General features: G+C 45.8%; 1 protein-coding gene across 6 annotated transcripts in view; it reads left to right on the top strand.

Moving 5' to 3' along the window:
* The window catches only part of Lrrc1 (leucine rich repeat containing 1), a 169,468-nt gene that overhangs the window by 54,396 nt on the left and 87,158 nt on the right, over positions 1-27,914 (top strand). For all 6 annotated transcript variants that reach the window (XR_010054010.1, XM_039081880.2, XM_063265888.1 and 3 more), the window contains 2 exon segments: positions 19,494-19,572; positions 23,225-23,314. Coding sequence is in view for 5 of the 6 variants with exons in the window: in XM_039081880.2 (XP_038937808.1) it covers positions 19,494-19,572; positions 23,225-23,314 (169 nt within the window). In the remaining variant the exon portion in view is untranslated.

The following is a 27,914-nucleotide window of genomic DNA, read 5'->3' as shown; positions in this document are numbered from 1 at the left end:
TAAATTTTTTAAATTTACTTACTCTTTTGAACTCCATTTTTCTTTTTTATTGTAAATCAATATTTGCTTTAACAATTCTTACAGCTTAGTTGCAGAATTGCTGGTTTTCTTTCTTGGTTTGCTTTGAGCAGGTCTCACGCGGTCCAGGCAGTCTTGAACTGGACTGTGAGCAAGTGGCTTTCTCAGCTTGTCTGTCACATGTTTATTATAAACATATTTGCAATATTGTGGCAGATTTATAGTGACAGCATTAAAGTGGAAGTATATCAGTGCTTACCTGTTAGCTCCCCACTGACAATTTCAGTATCCATAAGGTCATGGGAATAGTATAGATAAGATCTAAAATTACACAGACAGTAGTTGATTGGTGTGCTACAGGGGACTTGGCCAGGGTAAAGTAGTTAGTTCTCACTCATTGCTATGGACTCTTACAGAACCTTGGTGTTTCAACAAAATGGGGCAATTTTATTATTGCTGAATGCAGCATGTGAAGGACATTGAGAGGGGTAGATGCCCAGGGCTTCTGCACCACATAGCTTCATAGATCTAGGCTTCCCCATGTGGTATCCTGTTGTCATCCAAGGTCGCCAAGGTCTTCATGGGAGACATGTTTAGACTTCTTGGCTGAAAGGAGCTGGGAAAGGACAGACAGCTAGAAAAAAAGGAGGGAACTCTGGCTCCTGGTTTAGCACAAGATCATCTGCAAACTTTGTTTTTAACTTGCTGAAATAGTATCATTTTGTGCCGGAGAAAGAACACCAAGAAGAAGAGGGGGAGGCAGTACACGGGGACCACCTCACACAGTCTGGAACACTGAGAAATCCATGCTGTCCTCCCTCGGGAAACTGGAGTTTCAGGAAATGCCCTGCTAAAATTCCTGTCTGACTCTGAAGTTGGGGAGTATGGTTGGCTTCGTCAACTGTGTCTGTTTAAATGTTTATCTCACCTGGAAGCATCCTCACAGACTCACTCAAAGTTTAATTTGTCACACTGTGCTGCGGTCGGGTTAATGCATACTCTTCCTCACACCTAGCACTCACTCTTGCAAACGGGCACAGCCTTATGATCCTGTGGTAACGTTACTGCCTTCCAGCAGTGAGCCCCTCATTTGTAGGAAATGCCCATGAACCCCAAAAGAGAACAGATCTGTAGAAAGGACATACATCCAAAGATAGGTCAGGATCGCTGGTGACCACTGGTAGTGCACACCATTATGCTAATGAGTGTGATTTCTAACCCGAAACTGAAACTTAACATTAAGTTGGAGGTTAAAAGTTGGTGTTTTACTTTGGGGAATCCTTGAAGCACTCGCTTTAAGCAACACAAGGTCATTAAAGGATTCAGAGCCAGTGATAGTTACTTAACAGATTCGTTTGGCCTTTCTAGGTCCTAGTTTGCTTCATCCGTGAAGTGAAGACTTTAGGCTTAGATTAATGAAAAGGCTGCATGTGGCGCTTAGGGCAGCCTATGAAGGGCCACAACAGTGAGTCTGCAGTTAATCCTGCCCACTTTCCTTTGGACATGAAAATCTGAGTTATCGCTGAGGGTCAGAATCCAGGAGTTTGCTGAGGATCCAGCCGCGATGCAGCTGCAGGAGTGACAGATATGACAAATCCTGTCACAGGCTTGCCCCTTGTATCTTACCTTCGCCTCCGTCCTGTGACTTGTGGTACCACTGTCTCAGGGTGGGTAAGGAAACTGAGGTTTGAAGATGTTATCACAGGCCCCAAATTTCTCCTCATTAGTGGTGGAACTGAGACATGGCACCATGAGAGAGTGGCGCTCTTCATTGTTTTGTGATTGAGGATAGTAAAGCCAGGGCTGATAGTTTATTCCGCGTTTTTAGAGATGAGAGGTTGTCAATTTCTGGTTGTCAACCTCTGAGTTGAAGACAGAAACCGTTTTCCTTTTTGGTTTTCCAGAAGGTAGTTTCTTCGTTTATTCAGGAACAAATTGCCTTACACTGAACAGTTTCCACTCAGGGGGAAGCTTTGTGTTTGTGATTCAGGGGCTGGGAGGATCGGGAGTGGAGCAGCTGCTGTATCAGTGAGGATATGCTGCTGTCTGCTTTGAGGATGTCATTTCATGCTGTGTCCCTTGGCAGCTGAATAAGGGAGCTGGCTGTTGCCTGTTTTATTAGGAATAAACTCTCTTCATAACTTGGGCTCCCCTTAACTCAGTCACTTTGGCTATTAGGGACACCAACACTAGATGACACCATGTTGCTTGTGACTATCTTAAGGCTGTCATCCAGTGAAGAAAGACACAACACAATAGTTCTGAGGTAGTGTGCTGCTCTGTGGTAAGAGATGGGTTCATTTCTAGGATCCAAGAGGGAGTGCAGTATGCACACGTTTGTACCTTTAGAGGAAAAAACAAAGCCATTAGAGAGCAGTGAGTGTCCCTCAGAGGCAGGTGTGGCTTTCCCCTCTGACTTTGTGAGCTCTGGTGGCTGCTGACTAGCTCACCCCATGCTCTTTTCCAAGGGTGTGGTTGTTCCCTGAGCACTGCTGGGAAAGTTGGGATTCCTGACGTAGATGCTGGGTGGTGGAGGTCAGGATAGCATCAGCTCTCAGTGCCGCTTGGCTGCTGTAAACTTCCTGGGCTTTGAGTTCATTGCCACAGCTCATCTCGTCGGTGGCATCTGTGAGAGTCCACAGGCTCCCTTGCTCCTCACCCCTAAAGGGACAAGAGGAGCCCCTCCCTGAGGAGGTCAGCGCAGTGAGCTGTGAGGGTCACTGCTGTTTTAGTTTCCGCTTTTTAAGAGTACGAAGGAGAATAGCAACAGACGTAAAGAGCCAGCTGTGTAAATGAAAAGACGGCTGGCCGTGTGGATCTTTCTTGTTGACAGGTTTACCGCTGTTAATTGTGTACCAGAATGAGGTGGCGTCCTTCATATGCATTTTCTCATTCAGTCCTCAGAACGTCCCCCTGGTCTCAGCTCAGTCTTCCCTCTAGAGATGCTAAGGCTGAGCTTGGGCTGACTCCAGTTGTGTGGTTTGGGTGTAGTACGGGCCTAGGCGTTCTAGTTCTAAAATTACAGTTCTGCTTCCTCAGAATGAAACTTATGTTTTTTAGATAGAAATAATTATCATTAGTATTTTCATATTTCCCACTTTATTACTTGTTTCACAAAGTTGACATCATTTATCAATAGGTGTACATATACTGCTTTTATTTACTTAATACATGCTGCGAGGGTTTCGGGTGACAACATGGGTACTTACACAGATTAATCTGGGTAACTCAGCTATATTTTACATTTCTGGAGAAAATATGAACAGACCTGTAACTTTAGCACCAACGGGTAAAGCTAAGCCTGGCGTGCTGTAGCTCACACATAGGAGAAGTTCTAGCAGAGGACAGTGTCCGGCTAGGCTAGGTGGACAAAGCTGAGCTTCCAGCATTGAAGTCTGCTGGTTGCTGATCCCACGCTTGCCGGAACCTCTCTGGGAGCCACACTCACTCAAAGGCATATGCGGACATGTGGACAGGAACAGACCAGGGAGAAACATGTGACTTTCTAAGGTGCCATGAAGCAACCGGTTCTGTTTACCCACCATGTACTCTTTGCGGAGTGCCTATTGAAAGGGCCATGCACACTACTGGTTGACACCTTGAAGTATTTAACTTTGCCTTCAACTTTCATGTAATGGTGTTGCAAAGCCGTCAGGAGCAGGCTCTCTAGTCACCAAGCCAAGGGCAGTGGGGTCAAGATGAACAACGGCTCTTGAGCTAGTCAAGCAGGGGAGGCTGAGGACAGCTTTCTGGGAACGATGACAGTTCAGCTTTGGGGAACAGGTAGTTGATGGAGACAAACACGTTCTCATCTGTGCTTATGAAACTGTGATTGGATTTAGATGAGAAGGCTTGAGATAATATGGAAATTTGGGGAAAATGAGCTACATTATTGGAGCCGATGAGAGGAAGACAGCCATGAGACCTGAAAGGTGAAGGCCAGGAGCATCTTCTGGAAAGCTCTTGGTAGCTGTGAAGGTGGTGCAGTGGAGTGTGTGCTGGTCCTAGCAGGAGGCTTGAAGTTATTTAAGGACAGGCTGGATGCAGGAGGCCAGGGAAACCAGACTAAATGCACCAGACCTGAGGGCAGCTAGCTGCAAGCTTGCAAGTGGGGTGCTGCTGTGGGAGCAGAGGTCAGTTTATTCCTGAGATGACCCCTCACCCATCACCCTGGGAGACGGGAGACTGCGAAAGGATGACTCCTGTCTGTGGGCCTGTGAGGGTGAGGTGACTTTGTCACTGGAGAGGTTTCGTGGCAGCTGAATGTGAGGACCTGAGATTTAAAGGCGTTTTTGGGGAAGAGATGAAGGCTGAGAATCCTCCATCTTTATTGAGATCCGAAGTTCCAGTACGAATGAAACCGCTCTGGGGAGGAGCTGCAGGTGCTGGAGGGGCAGAAGAGCATGAAGGACATCCTTGTAAAGGGAGAGAACTTGGGCTGGGCTCTGGAAGAACCCAGTGGAGGCTTGGCTAGCAGTGCTGACGGCCACTGTAGAAAAGGTCAGACAGGGAGTGACAGAACAGTGGTTCACAGAGATGCAGTGTGGAGAGGAAGCTGACTCTGCAGATTAGGCTGTTGTCATGTCATAGATGAACCCATTATGCATAGCCTGTGGAAGGACAGAACCCTGGGTTGGTCATTAAAGGGCTGCTGAAAAAGAGACCAGACAAGCAAACCAGGAAGGAAGAAGTTAAGAAAAAAAAAAGTGGGAGCTGAGGAAGCTAAGGGGTCGGGCACCCCAGGCAGCATGGCGTATAAAGTGGGAGGGACTGGGTAGAAAGTGTGCATTGTACCTTCCACTGTGTCTGGCGGAGGCCCCCGTGATAGCCGAAGGGAGCAGTTAGACCATGTAGTGCTGAAATACTCTGTTCACACAGTTTGAGAGATCACAGGAGAACTCGAGACGCATTAGCTGTCTCCATTTCCTCCAGGAAACAGCAGTAATTACTGTTCGCTGAGGGTCAGCCTTGCAGAGGGATGGGGTTGCTGACAGTAGTGGGTGTGTCCTGGACAGCTATAATTGATGGAGGAATTTCACAGCACTCCGTGCATCCTGCATGTGCCTGGGCGTTATATGATGTGAGAATGAGTTGCACAGGCATGGCTATTACTGCAGTGCGGTAGTCTCAGGAGGAAAGGAGTGTGTGTAACCCACCACCCAGTGTTGTCTTTCTGCAGCTTACACACTGGCTGTGAAGGGGACCAGGCTACGATCATTTTAGGCCTTTGGTCCATGTTGAGGGTTGAGGGTTGAGGGTTGCGGGTCACAGACAGGTGTTTTCTTCTGAGCTTTTTCATTGTGTTCACCGTACAGTGCTTGCAGGTTTATTTCATTCCCTTCAGAATTAGAAAAGTAACATGGTCATTATAAAATGCAATGGGGGAAACTTCCTCCAAAGTGACTAAGGTTGTCTGTCGAGTATCCCACTATATGTGGTTAATTTTATTTATTACTTTTCCCAACATAGAAATCTTCTGATACTGCCCAGGCTTGGGTTGACTCTTGGATTCAAGAGGCTCTCCCCTCCGAATCCTCCAAATAGCTGTGGCTACAGGTGCATGCATGCACCATGCCTGGCTTTGTTTAATTCATTTATGACTGTCCTGACTGCTGAGATCATAGTGGGCAAATATCACTCCTTCTTAAGTGTTGCCACGTGGTCCAGCATGTCAACTCCTGGTCTGGTTGGACAAATGACGAGGCAAACAGCCTGAACTTTGCCATTTGTGCCACCATTTTTGACCCCTCAGTTGTGTTCCCAGAGATGATCATAGCAGGGAGCATCGTGTTTGTCCTTTTCCCTTATAGGCCTGCTTATTATGTAGAGGATGCCAGGAAGGGGGAGGGATCTCTGGACTGTATATGCAGCCTGCACTATATAAGCTGTAGAAAGGTTTAAGCTGTTGAGGAACTGGTAGGTGAGTGTCTACCACTCTAGCGTGTGGAAACAGGATGATTGCACATCTGTACAATTATAAGCTGGTATTTATAGTACAGTCTAAGTTGTCATAAAGGGCAGCAAGACCTCTACGTTGAATCGAGAGACAAGACTCACTGTTACTCTGCACATCAGGCGCTGACTGGTCACACACAGCAGAGGAAGACTGATGACCAGGAGGGGTCACGATGCTGTGTTCTCGGGGATGGGCAAGCTGTCTTAGTAGAGTCCTGCTTACAGGTTTGAAAGGGTTAGACAAGAAAACACCCCCAAGGGTGGTGACTCAGAAGTCCCTTGCAGTTGTCAGCCAGAGCAAGCGAGCGCTGGTTTCAAGGGTGGTGATGGCAGCTAGGATTCTTTCTAGAAATGTTAAGTCTGGATTGTGGTTTGTCTTCCTTTTCCTGGAGCAGTTGATTCTGCAGATGTACTCTGAGACCACCTACATAGAATCTTTGCTAAAATCCCTTATTTCCATCTCAGCCAAGTCAGAATTTCTGAAGCCAGATAATTAAAGTTTGTATTTAAAGACCAAGAGCTTTAAATTTAAACTGGGAGCTAGTCACCCGAACCTGGGCAGTTCTTGATTGGGTCCGGATGCTAAAGTAGTTTTGGGGCCAAAAGGATGCTACAGTCTGACCTTTCTGGTCTTTATCTAAATCTGTAGTAGTTGGTAAGGATCGATTACATGTCCCTAATTTGAAAATCTGAAATTTGAACTATTCTAAAATTTGAAACATTGAGTACCCAAGTGAATTTTGGCTGTAGGGATTTTCAGCTCTGATGTATAATTTAATGTCAACTTGGCACAAGCTAGAGCAGTGGTTCTCAACCTTCTAGTGCTGTGACCTTTAAATGTAGTTTTTCATTTTATCGTGGCCCCTCCCCCAACCACAAAATCATTTCATTGCTACTTCCTAATTATAGTCTTGCTACTGTTATGAATTGTAAAGTATCTGATATATCCCCCAGGGGGTCATGACCCACAGGTTGAGAATCACTTACATTTGGGATGTGGGAACCTTAACTGAGAAAATGTCCCCACCAGACCAGCCTGTGGGCAAGCCCATAGTGCATTTTCTTGATTGACAATTGAAGTGGGAGGGTCTGGCTCACTGTGGGTGGTACCACCCATGGGCAAGTAGTCCTGAGTGCTATAGGAAAGCAGTCTGAGCAAGCCATGAAGAGGAAGTCAGCAAGCAGCACTCCTCTGTGGCCTCTGCTTTAGTTCCTACCTCCAGGTTCCTGCCTTGACTTCCCTTCTTAATGGGAACTATGAAGGTGAAATAAACTCTTTTCTCCCTGAGTCATTGACAATTGTTTTGGTTTTATTACAGTAAAAGAAACCTAGCAAAATCTATGTACATGTCTGAAATTCAGAAAATTCCAAAATCTGAAATACTTTTGGTTTCAGGCATTTCAGATAAGAGATATCAGTTTGTATGGAACATTATTTTTGCCCAGTTCAAAACTCAAATGTCTGTTACAGAGATTCAATTACCATTCAGGAAAAGCAAGGGTCTCACCTTCTGCCTCCCCACCAGGTCTTGGACTGTGGTACCTGTGAAGATTGCTGTGAGGGTATGGGAGTCAGTCCAGCTACAACATCACATCTCCAGGTGTGATTAGCTGGACCATGCTACATGGTTTGTTCTTAGTCTTGATTTTTGTGTGTGTAAATTACAGAGAAAACACTAGTTTTCCAACATGTATTTTATAACATTCGTCCAGTGCCAACATAAGGTGAGGGGGAGGCGAGGGGCCCAGCGAGTGTTGTGTGATGGATGCTTTGACGAGACAGTGCCAGTTTCAGTGCCTGAGCTCTGTTGTGTCTTTTAAGGAACTCAAACACCCTTATGGGTATCTTTTCATCTGTCAGTTGACAACTTGTAATTTGAAAGCTTTTTACAGTATTCCTCTGAGTAATGTAAACATGTTTTGAATTTCTTTTGAGTGCTTTTCTTGTACTCCATTTTCTTCTGTATCTTTTAAGGATTATTTTAGAAAAAAAATGTCAGTGTGTATTGGAGGTAGAGAACTTCTTAAAAGAGTTAATTTTAGGGTTTGGAAAGCTGGCCCCATTGTGAAGGACGAACGGCTCCTGTGGAGGGCCTGAGCTCCATTCCCAGCACTCACGTCGGGCAGCTCACAAGTGCCTGCCAGCCCAGCTCTGAAGCCTCTGAGGAAGAAGAGGCTGTGTGAGATCAACCTTCCAACCTCCATCCACCGTCTCTCCTCATCCCTACCCACCTACAGAACAGAGTCCTTCCATCCCACGCAGTTTAAGCAGGCTTTTGGAGTTGAATCTGTCTCTTTAGGAGGAAGTGACTTCGCTGTGGAGGTAACGTGTGTATAGGAATAACTGTGAGGTGCCATGGTAATGGCCAGCTCCTCAGTCAGTAGTGATTTAAGTCTAGCTAAGCCTCAGGTACAAGCGAGGCAGGGTTTTGTTTTGTTTGCTTGCTTGTTTGAGGCAGTGCCCTAGGGATACCCTGGGCTGCCCTTTTGACTTCTTGGGCCATGGTGGCCCCAGAGATTGGTATATTAGGGCTGATAACTGCAAAGGTAAATGCCCTGGTATTTTCAGAGGTTTCCATAAGACCCCCCCCTCCATCTTCTCCTTCCCTCCCTCCCTCCCCTGTAGGGTCTTACTCTGTAGCCCAAGCTGTCCTTGCCTCACCTGCTGTCCCGTCTGTGCCAGACAACTGAAAATCCCTGCTGCTAGACTACACAGTGGTTATATTACTATATTAGGGGTGCTTTGGAAAAACCCAGTAGTGAAACAGTTGAGAATGGTGTCCTGGCTGGTTTATCTAGGCCAAATGGCTTCTCCCTGCACTTGTATAGAGCTGTGTTCATTCTTGGCCCTGCACTCTTACCTACTCTGTGTATGTTATCCAAAGAGTGACTCATTTAGCCTGCGATTGAGTCTCTCAGCTGACAGACAGTGTGTATAGTGGTGTGGCAGGCAAACACAGCTCGGTAGGGTGTGACCTAACTGGAAGGGCAGGAGGCACTTTTATAAGAGACCATGGCAGTTTGAGACTGGTCAGAGGAGTGGGCCACTGCAGGGGTCTGGGGGGTGGGCCACTTCAAGGGTGAATCAGAGGGAGAATTTTTATTTCATGATCTAAGGGTACCCCCCTTAGGTAGGGGTGTGGAGTTAGATTTTCTGGATCAAAATATACATCCATTAGAATTTTCTAGAGGATTTGATATATAAGTCCCAGAGACAGTATTTTAGCTGTATTAAGTCAGAATAATTCCAAAGACCTGTAATTTTAAACAAAAAGGGAAGGTTCTGATGAATAACACTATTTCACTTTTGATAGTTGATATTTTCTTGAAGTATATATAACTGTTAATCAAAATCATATATGTATATATATTTAATCATAACTGGTTTTAGGAGAGAAGTAAATGAATGGCAAGTGACTGTATTTCTTTCCTTTCTGTTATTTTATATGAAACCTAGTACTTAATATTGTCTATGAAACAGACCTTGTACCTGCAGACATGATTAAGCCAACTCTGTGGGGAAGGAAAAACTGAGCTGTAATGATTGTTTTGATGTTTGTTGCCAGCACTCTTGGTTGGAACCTTTTCTGAAACAGCGTCCATGTGTCCTAGGCTGGCCTTGAATTCTCTGTGTAGCTGGAGATGACCTTGGCCTCCTGAGTTTCCCGTCCCAGCCTCTGGGAGCTGAGAGTATAGGGCGTGCCACCACACCCAGCATGGTCTTTTTTTTTTCAGTGCAAGTAGCATGATTTGTTCCAAGACTTATACAAAATAACATTTATGAAGGGCCCTTGTCTGTCTTGCTTTCTTCCCTGCATCATGTGAGGGCCAAGCCTGTCAGCCTTCTTGTTCACTGGAATAAATACCTGGAACTGGGCTCTGTGCACAAGGCTGGCTGCCTCCTGGGTATCTGCAGTGCTTGGGATAGCATGATAAATGGAAACATTTGAAGAAACTCCGCTTTTAGCTTTTCCCTTTCATTACCAGAAGAACAGCTGTGACAGCAAAAGGGAGACTGGGAGAGCGCATTCATATTTAGCCTTGTTTGACAATCCCAGATATTTTTAAACAGGATTGAGTCAGACAGCCTGCAGCCCAACATTCAAACTGTCTTAATCAGCCAGCCTGTTTGGCACACAAGGACCTTGTTTTATTCTAGTAGTAAATAATTCTAAATGAATCAATGTGATGTACTGGCTGTCCCCAAAGTCACAGTGTTCAGTATGTCAGCACAGCCTGTCAGCCTCTCCTGCACATGCTTGTTCTCTTTGCTGCTGGTTGTCGTGGTCCTGGTAGAGTTGGATCCTGTCTCTGGCCGAGGTTTAATTCATGGATTTTGTATAATAGGATGCCCCATTCTGGGCCATCACAGCCTTCTCTCCCTCCTGCTTCCACTTCCATTGCCAAGTAAACACTTCTCACCTTCTGCCCAGAAGTAGTTCATGCCGTGGTGTTCATTTCCTTCAGATCTTGGGATCTTAGCACTCTGCTTCTTTGTGGCTTGGAGGTTCTCATCCCAGCAGGCTGCTCTCTGTTGATAGACTCCTCATGCACCCACCATTCCCTTCTGCTCCCCCAGGCCATCTGCTCCCACCATCCTCTTCTGTCTCTCACATAGGTGGGTTCTAAAGTCTCTGTGTCCTTGCCCTCTGCCCTTGCTATGTGGCTGCATTCCTTTTGCCTTCTGAGAAAGGGTTTCTCTCTGCTACTTAGATTATTGAATTAAAGAAAAAAAAATCTGAACACACCGAAGTGACTTTCCTCTGAACCTTGGTACCTTCTTCAACACCCCTCCTTTTTTTTTCTCTTTCTAGTTGTCGGGCTTATTAAAGACTTGATCGACTCCAGGTTCTCAGACATGGAGATTCAGTGTACCTGTGTAATTTTTTAGAAACAATTTAATTTCTGTGGACTACAAAGATGTACTTGTGTGTCTGTCACGGGAAAGAGTGGAGAAGCAAATGTAGATCTAGAATTACCACTGAAGGCTCCTGCTCCCTGGGCACTGTCATCTGTTGCCTTGGAGATGAGAGATGACTCTGAGGGGTGCTGTATGAGTGAGGGGCTTGATGAGAAAGTGACAGCAATGGGAGACTGTCATGGCAAAGCAAAACAGTTCAGATAGGTCATCTCAGCAATTGCTTTCCTTTCTCTGGCTTTTCGATGTGGACCTAGGAACAATAGAAAGTGGAGGTGGAAAGAAGACCATAGGGGAAAATCAGAATGAGCAGTAGCCGGGAACACCCTGCCTCCTGCTGGAAGACAGCTCAGTGCACTGCCCTGGGAACTGGACAGTACTGCGTGTAGAACTCAAGGAAGCCTTTGGAATCTGAAGGTTTAGATGCACTGTGCACCAGTGAGCTACTGTGAAAGTCAAGATGCTTAGCTAGATATTGGTGCTGAGGGAAAGTTAGAGATGTACGGTCTACACCGATGCGCTGGCTTTAGGGAATCTGACTGTTGATGTGTAGATGAAAGCCAAACTCAGCTCCATAGGTTGTGCAAAGCTCTGGAGCAGGTGAGCCTGCCTTCACCAAAGCCATTCCTGCGTCTGCTTGACAATGACAATGACGAGTTTCTTAGAGCTGCCGTCTCTAAGGAGAAATGTGACGTTAGAAGTCACTAGTGCCGGCCATATGTGGAAGGTTCTACCCCTTACTTCATGTAACCAGCTTTAGGTAAAACAGACTGACTCAAAGTAACACCCCAAATTACAATTAGGTCACGTGCCCGTGGGATGCACGCTGCCCGGAAGAGCAGGGTCGCCGTTTGTTGTTGTTTTATTGAGATTCAACATAGGATTGTCAGCTCTTGTTTTGGTAAGAAAAATGCTTGCCATAATTTAGTAAGAGACACATTGTAGCCTGCCAGTCCTGGAAATCATTTCAAATTAAACAACAGTTCTCTGTCATTCTTTCCTTCACTCATTTAGCATCAGGAGGAGAAAGCCTTGCCGCGTCTCCCCGTTCTCCTTGCTTAGTTAACTAGTGAGCGCAGCTTTGGAGACTGGAGTCTGGTAGAGCGCTGTCGCTTTAGTTCTTCTCCTTTCTCTCTTCCTCGGGCTCCTCAGCCTTTGTGGTTGAGCCTCTCCTCACCTCACCTCACTTTTAAAGACAACAGTTTGTTTCTAGAAATTAGCTTACCGCTATACCCTTCTTCCCTCTTCTGTTGCCGTGCGGGCTGCGCTCTGAGCGATTCGTTTGGCTCTTGACCCCCCCCCCCCCACCTATTCCTCAGTTCCTTTCTTTTCTACACAGTGGCTCTCCAGGCATCTGTGCAGCAGCCTTAAAACAGGGGGCTCACTCAGCCCTGCCTCCTCTGACCTCCACACTCCTCACCCACCCCCATTTCTGACATGACAACAACCTGACAGTATTTTGTATTTCTCTGCGTAAACTCCTCTGTCATCTGTAATCCCTGCAGGGTGCCTGGAGAGCCTGACATGTGGCTCTGTAGATCTTCAGAGGGACCTCTGTGTCTTCTTGCAGAGGGATTGACCCAAAGCTCTGCTGTTCCAGGTGTCAGTGGAGTGGTCTCGGGCCATTTATTTGATGCTTCTGTGTCTCTGAATAGGCCTGCTACTCTCCGTCTCCACATTTGTCACACAGAACAAGTGCCGGTGAGCAACTGATTACTCACTGACGTGAAATGTGTCCTGACAGACAAAGCAGGCTGTCCACAGTCTTCCACAAAAGGAAGGGCTCTGAGTTCTGGAACCAGAACTGAAACCCGTGCTTAGAAGGAAAAGGTCACAGCCTAACGTCTTCATTCCTTGACATCACTAAAATGGTGGTGGATCGGTGCTGTGAACATCAGGAGCTGCTTTACCTTGATAATTTTGGGGTTCAGTGACTCCTTTATTTCTTATAGGAACATATAAACTGAACTTACACATTGCTTTTGGTGTGGGGTAGAACAGACTCTCAGCCTGTCTGTTAAAAGTAGATGCCCTGAAGGTCAGGGGATGGACTCTGACATCGTGTCTAAGGTGCTGTGTCTGTTGTGAAGGCTCTGTGTGTGTGAGCAGCCTCCACAGACAGTGCAGGAATGGTGTCTGTCTGCTCTGCGACAGCTTGGCCCTGTTGTGAGTGTCCTTACACAGGCCACAGAAACTGTCCTGCTGGTAAACTCTGGATTTGGTGTGTTCCTTCCAAGACAGCTAAAATCCACTTGTCAAAAGCAGTTCAAACTCAGAGATGATGATAATTTGCAGTGGATCTGAATTAAAGGTTATCTTAAAAAAGAGGAATAAAAATAACAAAATCTGATACTTGCAAAATGCCTGAGAGAGATTTTGTTATTTTTATTCTTGTCTGTAAATGGACATGTCTAATAAGAACTATAAAAAGCAAGATTAAAATTTTTTTGTCTTTTATAGTATTGGCAAGTAGAAGTTTTGAGTTATGTAATTTAATAAGTTGATGGAAATCTTAACGCTAAGTATTAATTTACTAAGAATATAATATTAAATGTCTCTAACCTTTATATGGAAATACATTCTGGTTCTGGGTTTAGTCATTATTGCTTCTCAAATCATTTGAGCAACAGTAAAACGCTCATATTTTTGTTAATGGCCTCACTCTTCCCCAGTGTGTTTGTTAACTATAAGGCAGAGATGTGACTGCTTCTCATAGACAAGGAAACCGTGTACTGCAAATTAGTAGTGGACGGTTGGGCTGAGCCAAAGTCAAGGGAACTTTCTAGTCCTCAAAGTCACCCCTTCTTACCTCTCATTCATGCCTCAACTTGTCCTCTACCAATGGCTTCTCTCCTCCTCCTGAGCTTTGCTACGGTCCACCGATGGCCTGTCACCAAACAGTTCTTGACTAATGCTATCTTACCAAAGCCATAACATGAGGCCAGGGGACCCCCAGCTTTCAGTAACTTTCTTTCAAAGCACATGACTGCTCAGCACTCTTTAATTACACTCATACCGTTCTTGTCTGAAACTATTCATTTAGAGCATAGATATTTAAAGGTCATGATTGGCATGTGCACTCAATGGACAGAAGTCAGGCTTGGTTTTGTATTCCTTCTCCTACTTTATATATTCCCAGAGTATAACCTGGAGCGGAAATGCCTTCTTCTAACCAGACCTAGTGTAGGTTGCTTTTGTCTTGACTTGCTCAGCTGTGTTCTGTTATCCCAGGATCCTGCATTCCAAACTGTTACTGAGCAGAAGTTTTGGAATTTGTGTGATGTGTGTGGCTGTCTTTTCAAGCCTCAGTGGTGTTCTGACACCCAGATAGAAAGGAAGCCTACTTCCTGAGCTATCTGTCTTATACAATGGAAGTCGCCTGAACTGTGTCTTTTCCCCCCAGTTATTTTCACTGATAGAACATCAGGCCTCTATAGAATTCATATTGTGATGTGTGGCAGTTACACGGCACCCCTTCTCCCCATCATTATACAGACCCAGCAGACCCAAAATCGTGGCAGGAAGGGACTGCTGTGGTCTGTCCAGGCTGCTGAGCATTTTCCAGGCCAAGGCAGGCCTGTGTCCTACGGCTGTCTCGGCTGCAGAAACAGCAGTGCTGATCCTGTGACAGATTCGTGTCTTTTTTATTCCCGTTGCCTGCTTTTAAATTTGAAGCTATTAATCGTGCAAAGCCATGGGTTTCCTTCCATTTCCATACATGTACATAGTGTATGTGCTCTTGTCATATCCGCCTTTCGTTTTCTGTCCCCTTTCCCTCTTCCACATCCTTAATCATCCACCCCACGCCTTCCCCTCGCCTCTTTCTTGTTATTATTTTGAGATAGGATTTCATTCTGTCTCCCAGACATCCTGGTTCGTACTGTGTAGCCCAGGCTCACTATCTCCCAGCTGCAGCCTCCCAAGTGCTGGGGTTGGGGGCCTGTGCTGCCATATTTGGTTGGCACCCTGTCTCTTCGTGTTATTTTCATGGAAGCCCATGGAAGAAGGACCACCTGTGGCGCTCCTCTTTGTCATGCTGCCTTAATTTTCTTACTCGATCGTTAGTTCCACTCATTTTCCTACAAACGGCAGCATTTTAACCCTCATGACAGACTAAATCTGCAGAGTGACTGTAGACTACGTCTCTTCACCCGTTTCTGCATCAGCAGGCATCTAGGCTGCCCATGTAATGGCCGGTATGAAGAGTCCTGTTGTGAGTACAGAGGGATATCTCCACTGTGCGCTGGCTTTGATTCCTTTAGGTATTTACTCAAGCATTAGATGGCTGGGGGCTGTGGTAATTCTATAGTTAGTGTTTGGAGGAACCAGTCTACTGACGTTATAGTCTGGGCCTATCACACCCCCGTCAACAGTGTAAAGGAGCCTCACCAGTCATCTTACCTTTTCTTGATGGAATGAGCTGGGGTAAGAGTCATTTTCATGTGCATTTTCCTAATGACTAAGTATGTTAATTAAGCATTGCATTTATTGGTAGTTTGAACTTCATTTGAAAACGGTTCAGCTTTTTTGTACCCATTTCTTAGTTGGATTACTTGTATTGTTATTTAATGTTTTTATTTTGAGTTCTTTGTATATTCTGAATCTTTATCCCCTGTCAGATTAATAACAGGCAAAGACCCCCTCCTGCCAGTTTGATATTTCGTACTTGCCAAGGCTCAGTACAAGAACAGAACTAGCAGAATGAACATTTATCACAAAGAGGCTTTGTTAGATTGGCTTACATCGTTTGAGTTGGATAGGCCAGCAATGGTTGATGATGAAGAGACTGAGAACCTGGTGCTTGCTCTGTCCACAAGACGTCGGTCCACGTCAGAAGGCTGAAGAAGCTGCGTTCTGGTGTAGGGAAGGATGGCAAGAATAGCAGCAACAGGGTGGGTGCATTAATAAGTAGGGAGAGGAGGCAAAAGCAGCACTGTTTTCCCTCAGACCAATTCTGGGCTGCTGAAGACACCACTCATTCTGGGGAAGGCCATCCATCATTATTTAATCCTTACAGGAACTACCTTTTGTGACCTGGCCAGATTGGGTCTAGTTTATTCTAGGCCCAATAAAGTTTATAATCAAGATTAGCCACCAGAAGTTCACTCCTTGTCAGCTTGATACCTAATTACATCTCCTCGTGTCATGTTTACTTTCTCAGTGAATGCAGTAATGACTGAGGTTCTACCTAATACCATACAACTACCCCCCACACAGCTAAAACACCGTTATTAGCAAAATAGGACGAGTGCTCATGGCAGCCACAGTGCCCATTTCTGTAACTCGTCATACGCACGGCCTTAAGAGCTATTTATAGCCACCTTTTCTAAAACTCATTCTGTTTTTCCTTCATTCTCCGCAAGCAACCCAGCAGGTCTTGCTTGGTTTTTATCTAGAGGGTGACTCACACCTCCATTTCTGTAGGTTATGGGCCATTTATCGTCCCTGCCTGGTTGAATTGTAGTTGCTCACTGACCTTAATCATAGGATATCATACCATCAAGAGACCTCTTCTATCCTGGATATACCTTTTTGCATCGTGGGGAAAAAAAACACAGTCTAGCTTCTTCCTGATGGCCTGGATAAATCGTCCCTTCCAACACTAACTCGTTTCTCAGCCTGTTGACTCAAAGGCATCAGAACTGAAAGTGGCCAGGGGGACAGCCTTAGTTTCCCATTCAGAGGAATAGTTGTGCCTTCAGCAGGAATATTACCCCTTCTAGAATCAAAATGTTTGGCCAACAGAGCCTGAGGTCACAGAATAATGACCCTACTACTACCCCTTAGTTCCAGGAACCATAAATCCTGGCTAGAGGAGAAACAACACCATTTAATGAATGCTAGTGTAGCCTTCTGGAGAACCTTGCCTTAGACCTCCAAGATATTGCCACCTATGGCGTTGTAACCATCTTTTTAAAGACCATCCCACCATTTTGTCAAGCTAACTGCTTTAGGATACATAAACTCACTGTCTCACTTCTTTGGGTGTGAGGTGAGTCCTTAGTCAGAAGCAGTGCTGTATGGAATACTCTGACTGTGGTAAGGCATTATGTAAGTTAATGGACAGTAATTTTGACAGAAGAACTACATGCAGGAAGGCATGCCCATACTCAGACATATCTGGTATCCTTCCAGTTAAGTATAAAGCCTGTTACCAGATTCCTTGGTTTATTACCCCAGGAATGGTGCTAGGGGGCTCAGTATTGATCTCTGTAGCTGGTGTATTTGGCTTACCTTGGTGAGTAGAGGCATACATTATTAAACCCATGCATAGCTTCCATCCCTGCCACCACAGCCGTCTGTCCATGTGGACACTAGTCAGGGAAAGAGGCTGCTAATCAGTGGGGTCACCCTAGCTACTTATTACTGTTCTCCTTTGCTGAGGGTAGCCTTCAGTTCAAAATGTACATGTGATACAAATATCTTTCTGTTCCTTGTGTATTTCAGAGACCTTTTTCTTTCTCATCTGCCTTTCTCACCAGTTTTCAACTCACCAGTTTTCTAACCTGCTTCTTTAAAGGTTTCCACCATTCAGCCACATGGCCATAGCTCACAGATGACTGTTTACTTGCACATCTGAGTGTCCCTTTTTCCAAGCACAGTGGACAATTACATGCACTACCCAGAGTTTTTCCCATTATGAAGATTTCCCCTCACCACTGTCTTTCAGAGTTATCCCAGACAGGAGTTGTAGTGCTGCAGCTGTCCACTTGTAGGTGCCTGCAGACTCACTACGGGGGCCATCAAAGGTGCCCAGTACCATCTGTCTGCCACGGACACCTCACTACTGTGGGTCTTCTGGGTCATAGAGCCCAAGAAGCAGAGGGGCCTGCACAGCAGCAGGGACCTGTTGAAGCCTTCTGTCCCGGGCTAGCAGGTTTCCAAGTTCTTGGTATATGGGCCAAAGTAACACAAAAAGTGTGGAATGTGCTGTCTCCAGAATGTAGGGAGGCCTAGTCAACACTGTGATTCTTCCTTGGTGGTAGAAGGGTCAGGAGCAACGATTTATCTTTCCCCTTAGAAGGAGTGTCTCTGTATAACCAGTGCACTGGATCTGTCACTGAGGTTAGAGCTCTGTAAATTTTGATTGGATTTATTGCCTATCCTTGGATGCACACATGCTTTACGGACAGGGACAGAGTAGTTACTCACTCCTTAGTCACTTGGCCGCCACAGCATGACATCATCACTATAATTAGGTTGTGATACTATATGGAACAGACAAGTGATCAGAGTCCCTGTGAGCTAAGGACACAGGGCTAGTGAACTAATAATACCTTTGTGGAGGAAGAGTAGAAAAACTGCTTCTCATGGTCCTTGAGGATTGTATTGATAAAAGCACTAGCAAGATCAATAGGTGCTCAAACAAGGACTTCAGTGTAGCCTCAGTTACGGCAGCTGCATTGGAGTCACCTCATGATTAAGTTGTAACCATCCTGTCACCTGCCTCTGTGGGGTCCTACCTTAACCAGAGGGCCACTGTGCTTGAGGTGGGGAAGGCATGGCTCTCAGATCCGTGTCCGTTGTGAGCAGGTCTGATTTTCCCCAGTATAAGGGCCTTTTACAGTCTTTTAAAAGGAACGATGGGAGTAAAAGAGGAGAGTGTAGTATGAAGCTTTCCTCTGTCACAGCAGGGTCATTCCTCAAGGGAACATGGCCTCCCTTCAGTCACAGGGCCTGGGTCGGCTGTAAAGGAGCTGAAGTTTAGAAGCTGGTTGAGTGTCATGATTGTCTGTCGCTGTGATTCAAGAGAGCTGTTTGTTGGTTCTGCAGCTTTTCTGCTTTTGTCGCTGAAGCAGGACCTTGTGCTTTGCCTGTCTCACTTCTGGAAACATCATGATTAATTACCCAGTGCCAAAGGTCTACTCGAGTGAGACCGTTAGGGACATTGTTCTGCTCGCCTTTGCTGGCTTGGCACTTCCTCCTGACCCTTGCTGCTCTGGGATCAATTGGACCCAGTGAATTTAAGTTGTCCAGTTGTCACTCCTGCCGCTATGGTGGCTCCTCAGATGTACAGCTTCCCCTCTCACAAGTCTGTTTCTTGCAGTACGAGTGCAAGAAACTCCCACTGCAAGTGCGGAAGGGCCTGTGTTCTCTGCACCCCCTGTTGTGGAGGGTCAGGTTTTACACTGCAATCCTCTCCAGCCTTCCAGTCTCCCTGAACCTCTGATCCACTTCATCCACAGGAAGCTGAGAACTGTCAGACTTTTCGCTCATTCACACTCGGCCATCTTTTTTTCTTTTTTTCTTTTTTCGGAGCTGAGGACCAAAGCCAGGGCCTTGCACTTGCTAGGCAAGCGCTCTACCGCTGAGCTAAATCCCCAACCCCACACTCGACCATCTTTTGACTCACACATCAACTAACAACATAAACTGTTGATACCTTTTCAACTGTACCATTGAAATGAGCTAAAACATTAAACCCAGAACCTCTGCTCATTGGGCCCATACATTTTTAATGTGTCTCCTTAAAGAACGTATTTTCTGTAGACAAATAGTTGTAACAAGCCGGGCCATATTCGAGCCAGCTAATGGTGCCTGGGTGTTTGTCCTGAGATGACCAAGTGTTAACAGTGCTGCTGGACTTTGTTTGCCCCTGCAGATATACCCGAGATTCCAGAAAGCATCTCCTTCTGCAAAGCGCTGCAGGTAGCTGACTTCAGCGGAAACCCTCTCACCAGGTAACCTTTCTGCCTCCCAGGCTAGGCCAGCACGCTTGACAGCCAAGCACAGTGTGCAGCCAAGTGGGGCATCCAGGAGGTGTCTGATGGGGCGCTGTCTCTGCCAAATGATTAATTTTCCAAATGTATGTTCATAAATAGACGGTGGGAGGCAAGCGAGCAGTGGAAGAGGGCACACTGTGGTGCTGATGGGGTCATGGTGAAGGGCAGTACAAAGCAGGAATTAGTACATTTCTAAAGCAGCGTAAAGAATTCCAGCATGAACGACTCTCGGTTGGGCAGGTGGATTGGCTCAGCAGGTAAAGGCACTTGGCAAGCAAGTCTGGCAGTGGTGAGAATCCAGTTCCTGGAGCCCATGTAATAGAACTGACTCCTCTGGGTTGTCCTTTGACCTCCACACATGCACCATGACACATATATGTGCAGTCAGTGTGTTTGTGGTGTGTGAGAGAGGGGGGGAGAGGGAGAGAGGGGGGAGAGAGAGAGAGAGAGAGAGAGAGAGAGAGAGAGAGAGAGAGAGAATACATGTAGAAATAAATAAAGATGAATCCCCTATTCCTCTGTTGTCTTGTGGGATAAGACTGAGACCAGAGAGACTTTGCACATTTACCCAGGCAGTTGCTTGTCTTTATTGACCTTAGGGCCACAAATTACTAGGCATATGCTTTTCCACTGACGTATATCCCCAGCCTGAAAAGTCTTATTCAACTCATTTTTAATAGTCCAGTAATGAAACATTTATAATCTCAACCTTTTATAAAAGAAGCACTCACAAAAAGCCCTTAACGCCATGCTTTCCTTACTCTGGCAGTAACTGTGGGGTTTACTTAGGTTTATCTAAGTGTGGCCACCTGCCCCATTTTACTACTCAGTGCAGCTCTGCCCTTCCTGGTGTTTCACAGAACACTATCTGGGTGTGGCTGAGGGGCATTTTCAAGACTCCTCGTGGCCTGGTTGAGTTGGGAGTCCACTGGCACCTGCCTTCAGGGGTCTTTGTTGCCAGGAGAAATGAGCTAATGCCCATAGGCATTGAAGAGGTAGCTCTTAGGTGTGTCTTCTAGAGGATTCCCTGAACTGTTGAGTCTGTTTGCAGGATTCCTCAAGGCTGTGTACATAGCTATTCCCTTCTTCAAAACTGAACTGGATTTATCTCCTTCATTTCAAAATTGAGACTCCTTGAGTATCGAACAATTCCCTACTTAATTTTGTTATACCCATATCTCATTGCCAAGAATTAAATGTGTATTTACAGAGCTTCTGTTTTCTCTCTTTCGAATTTCAGTGACTGATACTCGTATCATTTATAACTTAAAAACAATCATCTTTTCTGTTGTAAAGCCTAATGCCTTTCTTCTATGTTCCTGTCCTCAAGCCGTATGTCCTTCCTACTTTCCTCCATGGAATCCTACCTTGTCTCAAAACCTCTTAAGTGTCCTGTCCCCAAAACTCAGCGTTTCCCCATCCATGGCTTTGAGAGCCTCCTCAGCTCTCTGTGCTTAGACAGTGTCTACCCTGATTGTCCTTACCTGCTTTGGTCAGACCCCAAGCAGTAATGAAGCACTGTGTTCGTTTTTGAGCTCCCCATTCTTGCAGTGATCCCTCTGATCCCTCCAGCACCCTTCAGGTCTAAAGAAAGCATTTTCCTCACTCCCCGATGCCCCTCTGGTCTTTCACAGCCTTGTTGGTGTGTTTTCATAGCACTTGAAATCCACACTGTAGTTATCCCTCTGATAAAGACCCCCTCAGAAATGAGGAAGTGACTTGTACTTCTCTCTCCTTTATTACTGTGTCTCCAGCCCTACTGTAGTTCCTGGAGGAAGTGCTCAGTAAACGTTCACTGCGCTGAGTGAACCAAGCTCTGCCGCAGCTCATGTGCCTGGTGAGCTGGGCGTACCTGCGGCAGCCGAGACCTGTCCACGCTGTCACTTAATCACCTTCTGATTTCTGCTCTTCTCTTTCTAATGTCTGCCAACTGTTGCCACCACAGTTGTCCGTCACAGCTAGAACACACCCAGCTTATTCCTGTTTTTATCCTGGCCTTGTACGTGCAGGATTCTTAGAGATAAGCAGTTTCACTTGGCAGGTGTCCTGATGTTCAGAATTAAGATGTTCTTTGTGAGCTGAAGGTAACTTGGTTATTGTGTGGTCCACTTAGTTTATGGCTGAGGAAACTGATCCGCAGCTAGGTGTAAGGACCTCTAGATGGTGCAGCTACTCAGAGCGAGCATTGGAACCCCTGTCCCTGCCTCTGCCTCTCTCCCCATTCTACACTCACACAGGCTACTCTCCTGCTAGCAGCTGGCGGAAAGGCAGGCCAGCTGGCCGATGCGCTTTACTCACTTTAAGAACATTTTAGCTGCTTTTGAGATCATAAAGGGGTATATACTTATGACAAAACTCAAGACAGACCAAATAAGTTGTCTTTTGAGTTGTAAGTAACAATCTTCAGAAAGCTATTTCTAACAACAACAAAACATTCCTGTTGATGCCCTGTTCTTGGATACCTAGATTTGGTTTTGAATTATGAAGTGGACCCATATTAAATGTCAAACACTAATACAGGATTTCTTTTTTATGTAAATGATTATCAAAAGAAAAGACAAGTATAGGTGAAGAGCTCACTGCTAAGCCAGAGGTCTGTTCATGCTGTGTGTGTGTGTGTGTGTGTGTGTGTGTGCGTGCGTGTGTGCGCGTGCGTGCGTGCGTCTGTCTGTCTGTCTGTCTGTCTGTCTGTCTGTCTGTCTGTCTGTGTCTGTCTGTCTCTCTGTGTGTGTCTGTGTCTGTCTGTGTGTGTGTGTCTGTGTGTGTGTCTGTATGTCTGTTGCATCTCATTATAGATGTGATTAGATTCTTTCATCTTTAGTCATGATTTCCCCCCAAAATACAGGTAACTGTAGGAATATTAAAACTAGAATTTCTTTGTAAAATTTAAATACTGATTTTTATATTACATTTTACTATTTTGTGGAGTTGAGACATGCTAAAGTGCTTTTGAGGACACTATGCGATGAAAGATAAAATTATGTTAAATGAGTGACATCTTGAGTTTAAAATGAAGTTAGACAGTAGCAGTCGGCCGGCAGCCCATCAGTGCAGAATCCTTTGCTCTGGGCGGGCATTGCGAGCTGTCCTGTGGCTCAAACCCCCACGGGCTAGCTAAATCGTCTCTGTATTTTCTTTATAATCAGTGCAGTGTTTTCATCCTCGGCAGGTTTTTGTTTTGGGTTGTTTCTTAGGATTTTCTTCTTTTTTGTCTGAGATGTGGTCTCACTGTGCAGCCTTGGCTGTCCTAGAACTCACAGCCATCTACCTGCCTCTGCCTGTGAATGCTGGGATTAAGGGAACATCCATCACACCCAGCCGGGTTCTCATGAGTTCTGGCTCCAGGGGCAGCATCTTTCAGGACACTCAGTGTGTTAGACCTTGCACATCTACCTGCTTTGGGGATTGTGTTTGCCGCCCGCCATCAGTAACCATCTACGTGGCCTGTCCAGAAGTGGTGGACACAGGCGTTGGCTATTGTTTATAGGTGTGGTACACATAGGACAAGGCCACTGTGGAGGCTGTTGGGCCAGCACACGGGGGAAGTCTGTATCTATACTTGGTGTGCACTGCTTTCCTTGTTGAGTTGACACACTCGTTGTCGTTTCAGGTTGCCCGAGAGCTTCCCTGAACTACAGAACTTAACATGCCTTTCTGTAAATGACATCTCGCTACAGTCTCTGCCGGAGAATATTGGAAAGTAAGTTTGTGTGGACGCTTGTGAGTGCCAAGGCTAAAGGGAAGTTTATCAGTCTCATACTCTACCTTTGCAGCCTTCACACAGCCAGGGGCCAGCCGTGCTTCAGTTGTCGCCTTCAAGAGAGATCGGAGTCAGCCTTCCATCTGAGGGTCCAGCCGCTTCTGCGTCTTATTATTTATTGCCATCTGGGCTCCCCTGTGTACACTGTATGTGCCAGGAAGCCAGGGGACAGTGGGCTGTGGTGTTCTGCTCTGTCATCAATCCTCTCTGCTCTGTTCCTTCAGACCAGGTCTCACTGAGCCTGGACTAGTGCCCAGCCATCCCCAGTGATTCCCATCTCCACTTCTCACAGCTCTGGGGTTACAGGCATCCTGTTGGCCACACCCAGCTTTTTACATAACTTCTGGGATCCAGAGTCCCATGCTTGCTTAGCAAGCATCCATTTACCCACTAAGCCATTTCACCGGGGCCTGACTGTCCCTAAATCTTAATGTGTGGTGCTGCTTTGTATTTGCTGGAAGTCAATTTGCTTCAAGGTCTCCTTTTGTTTCAGGGCTTTTTTCAATATATGTGTGCCTTTGTCTGTGTCTATGACTTGTACTTCTCAAGTGCTCACGGAGGCCAACAAGAGGGTGTTGGGCTCCCAGAACTGCTTGAAATAGGTGCTGCGAACTGAATTCTGGATTCGCATTTGCTCTGGAGTTTAGGCCAACACTGGACAAATGGCATCTCATAAAATTAAAAAGTTCCTGTGCAGCAGAAGAAGCAATCAGCTGAGTGAGGAGGATGCTCACAGAGTGGGAGGGAGACTGTGCCAGCTGATAGAAGATCAGTATCCAGAATTCACAAAGAGCTCAACGCCAGACACTGACCCAGTTAGAACATAGGCCACGGATCCGAGCCCAGCAGAGGGTCCCTAGAGAAGAAATAAGAACAGCTAAGAATTACAATGTTCACACTCCTTACCAAGGAAGAAAAGGGAGGGAATATGGTAGTTTATCAACAGAGCCTTAACAGTCCTTACCATAACAGACAAAATGTAAAGATTGGCATGGTAGACTTAACAGATGCACCTGCCTGTAAATGTTATTTTTAATATAAATGTATGTAGTAAATCAATTCTGTGGCTGTATTTCTTTCTCCTAGCTAGTTCTCAGTGACAACGCAGGGAGACCAAGATTTATTTTCAAGCTTCACCTCAATACCTGGGCAGTCTAATGTTCTATCTTAACCCCCTAAGCTAATCTGGCTGCCTCCCATCCAGGATCCTAATGATACTTGCACTGGTGGCTTTCCATTTTTCAGCGTAACCCCATAAACTCTCCCTCTGTCTCCTAGTGGCAAATCTCATTCTCCCTCCCTCCCTCCTTCCCTGGGCTGGTGGAAGTGCCACCCTGTTCTGTCTTCTGCCCTAGCCATTGGGTGATCAGCATTTATCGACAAGGCAAAAACTAGTGGTAAGAATTGTTTACACAAACTTGAGACAGGAGATTCTTGACATAAGCGTTGCAGTGCCATGTCAGGATTGAAATGAGATATGAGGGCAGAGAAATCGACATTCGAATAACATAAGGATAACATTTACACAGTGCCCCAAAACATTATGTCGACACCTGCCTTTGCAGAGTGTCCTTCTTAATCTTACAGTCAGGAAGCGAGAGAACCCCTAGCCTGGTGTTTTGTCACCAAATGTAAAGCAAAATGTGCTGTGTGTGCATAAAGAAAAAAAGCATCAGTAGCCTAGTGCTCTTTGGTGTGGAGGGTAGTGGTGGTATTGTAGGAGCACACACTGTAGAGTTTCATATTTTTAATAAAATGTTAGCTGAGTGTGGTGGTGCATACCTTTAATCCCAGAAGCAGAAGAAGTCTAAGAGCACCAGGGCCAACTTGCTCTACATAGTGAGCGTCAGGGCATCTAGAACCACAAAATAAGACCTGTCGTATTTAATATGAATATTATATCGGTGCATAATTGTATTTAAGATAATAAATGTAAGGACTATAAAGGTATATTGTAGGTGTGTGGGGAGCACCCTTTCATTGTAGACTGCTACAGCTAAGCTGTGTAGCCGCGGTTTTCGAGGTCTGTTTTTCTGGGCCTCCAACTGAACTCTGTTGATGTCTTCCCAGATCGCTCTGAGAAGTGAGAACCAGTGCCTGGGTGGTCTCTGCTGATCTTTGTGTCAGGTTCGCTTTAGTTTTGAAGAGTCTGCTGCAGACATTCTTCTAGTTACATCTGGGCACTGACTTCCAGACATCCTGTGCACCTTTCTGTCTTTGTGCACTAAGCAGATTTTACTGTGGTGTAGACCTACGCATGGGCCAAGCAGAGAGCTCTGAAGCCTTTCCTACAAATATACCTTAAAGTCCACCGAGTGCCCTCTCTCTCCAGACTGGCTGAGGTATATTCTTCACGTACACGTACAGTTTGAAACCTTGGGTGGTGACAGGTAGAGGTGAGCTCAGTTGCAGACCCACAGGTTCCCTGAGCAGTCACTTACCCCCTGTACTGTGATGGCCTCAGTTCTGTGACTATACAGAAAAGGCTGGGTGTCCAGGGGTGTTCAGCTGTGTGTACCTGCATCAGTGAGACTCCATTAATGGCAGGGACCTGGCCTGTCACTCCTCTTCACCTGCTGGGTGAACACACACAGCAGAGCACACAGGATCACTCCATCAGCACAGCTAGGCATGGTAGCTTCTGGGCTTAGAGTTCTTGCAAGCTCTGCCACAACCGTTTGGCTTATCCCGATGCAATGCCCTGGGCTCAGCTGCTATAAAAAGTGGCTATGATGAAATAACTATGAAAAGTACAGCTTCTAACGAAGAATAAGTATTGTCTATTAGTATTGCTTAATTTTCTCTGATATAAGGAGCTATTAAGGAGAAAGGGGGTTATTTTTAGGAAAAAGTATCTACCAAAGAATGGGAAGCTTCTCATTTTAGTAACAGTTCTGACATTTATCACATTTACTTCTCTGCCTTTGTTGCCAGAAAGCTTAGAACTAATTCCAGTGTGTAGTGGGAGCCGCTGTGTTAGTGTCCGTGCACTGAAGGAAGTAGGGAACAGGGTAAGGTATGGCTGGCAGCTGCATGCGCTACCCAAGCTCATATGCTTTCACCACAACACCCTTGATCCCAGGGCTGGCACCAGCCACCCTGAGCACCATTAACGTCTTCTGCAGTGGTGATAAGCACCTTTTGTGTTTGCGTTGCTGTGGATGGTCAAGGTCGTGTCAGCCGCAGAAGGCACGGCTTCCCTGCAGATACCGCTGTTTCTAAATCGCACACTTCTCCCAGTAAGCCCATTTACAGGCTCTTGCTTTCCACGGTTTGAATGCTTTAGGTCAAGTCTTTCTGTGCGTCTGCACGTTACACCTTCCGGGATGATTTTTAAAGGGTACCCGGCAGCAAGCGTCACTGAAGGTCTAGAGAAGCTGAAACCTTTACCTAGGGCTGGTGGAAAAGGTCAGCACTGCAGCCTGATTATAGCAGTTTGGGCAGGTTCTCTCTCAAGGTTGAGCTTAGCTCCCATGTAGCCCAGCTATTCTAGCCATGTGTACGCCAAAGATTTAAAGACATAATCCATCCCCAAGTTTGATGGTGAGTTCAGAGCAGGGTTCTTCATAATACCCTCACAGTAGAAGCCACTCACACTTGGATGCGTGAGTGAGTAAACTACTATAAAAGCAACTTAGTACTGCTACATGCTACCACAGGAGTGAGCCTTGAAAAGATAGGAAGGAAGGAAGGGAGGAAGGAAGGAAGGAAGGAAGGAAGGAAGGAAGGAAGGAAGGAAGGAAGGAAAGAAAGAATGAATGAATGGTAGGTAGGTCAGACCCTAAAGAGCGCATACCATCCAACCCTGCTTATGCAGAGTGACAAGTGTGCACAAGTCTCCAAAGCAGCTAGCAGTTGTTAGCGGCTGGAGGGTTGAACAGGTTTGAAGATGAAGGATTGAATTTTAATGATTTCTCCTAGTTATATGTGCTCGAAAGAATTAAAAACATGTCCGTGCAGGAATGGCTTGGATTCTTTTGAAGAGGGTAAACACTTCCAGGAATTAGTAATAATGTTTGCATAGCTTGTGCATAAATGTGCTAAAAACACAGAATAGTACACTCCAGAAAGAATCTAATAATGGATGAGTTGCCCTGAGGTCACCAGTCCAAATGACTTGCTCCCGGTGAGCAAGCAGACGCTTGCAGCCAGTCTGTGGTGCTCAAGTGATGCAGGGTGAGGGTGAGGGTGGGGTGGGGGTGGGTGAAGGTTGGAGGTCACAAGGCCCTGGGGGGAAGTAGCAGAGTGAGCCGGGGGCCTGGGAAGCCTGAGGCCCGGCATTAGGCAGTGCTACTTCATCTTGGACATGTGTAACCTTGCCGTGAAAAATTCCTATTATTTGCTGTTAAATTAATGCTATAAAAAGAAAGGTAGCCTCAGAGTACTTTGATTAAATTTTCTCCTCACAGTGTAGCCTACTTAGAATAGCAGAACTGTCTATGCCATGCTAGTATAGGCCCGGCACAGCCATTGGTCACCGAATAGTTCTTATCAGTAAACATGTAATTATGATAATTTGGTGGTAGAAATAGAATGAGTA

Source organism: Rattus norvegicus, chromosome 8 (genome assembly GCF_036323735.1).
Source record: "Rattus norvegicus strain BN/NHsdMcwi chromosome 8, GRCr8, whole genome shotgun sequence".
Taxonomy (NCBI): Eukaryota; Metazoa; Chordata; class Mammalia; order Rodentia; family Muridae; genus Rattus; species Rattus norvegicus.
Note: the sequence above shows the minus strand (reverse complement) of the source record. Positions and strands in the feature narration are given on the sequence as shown.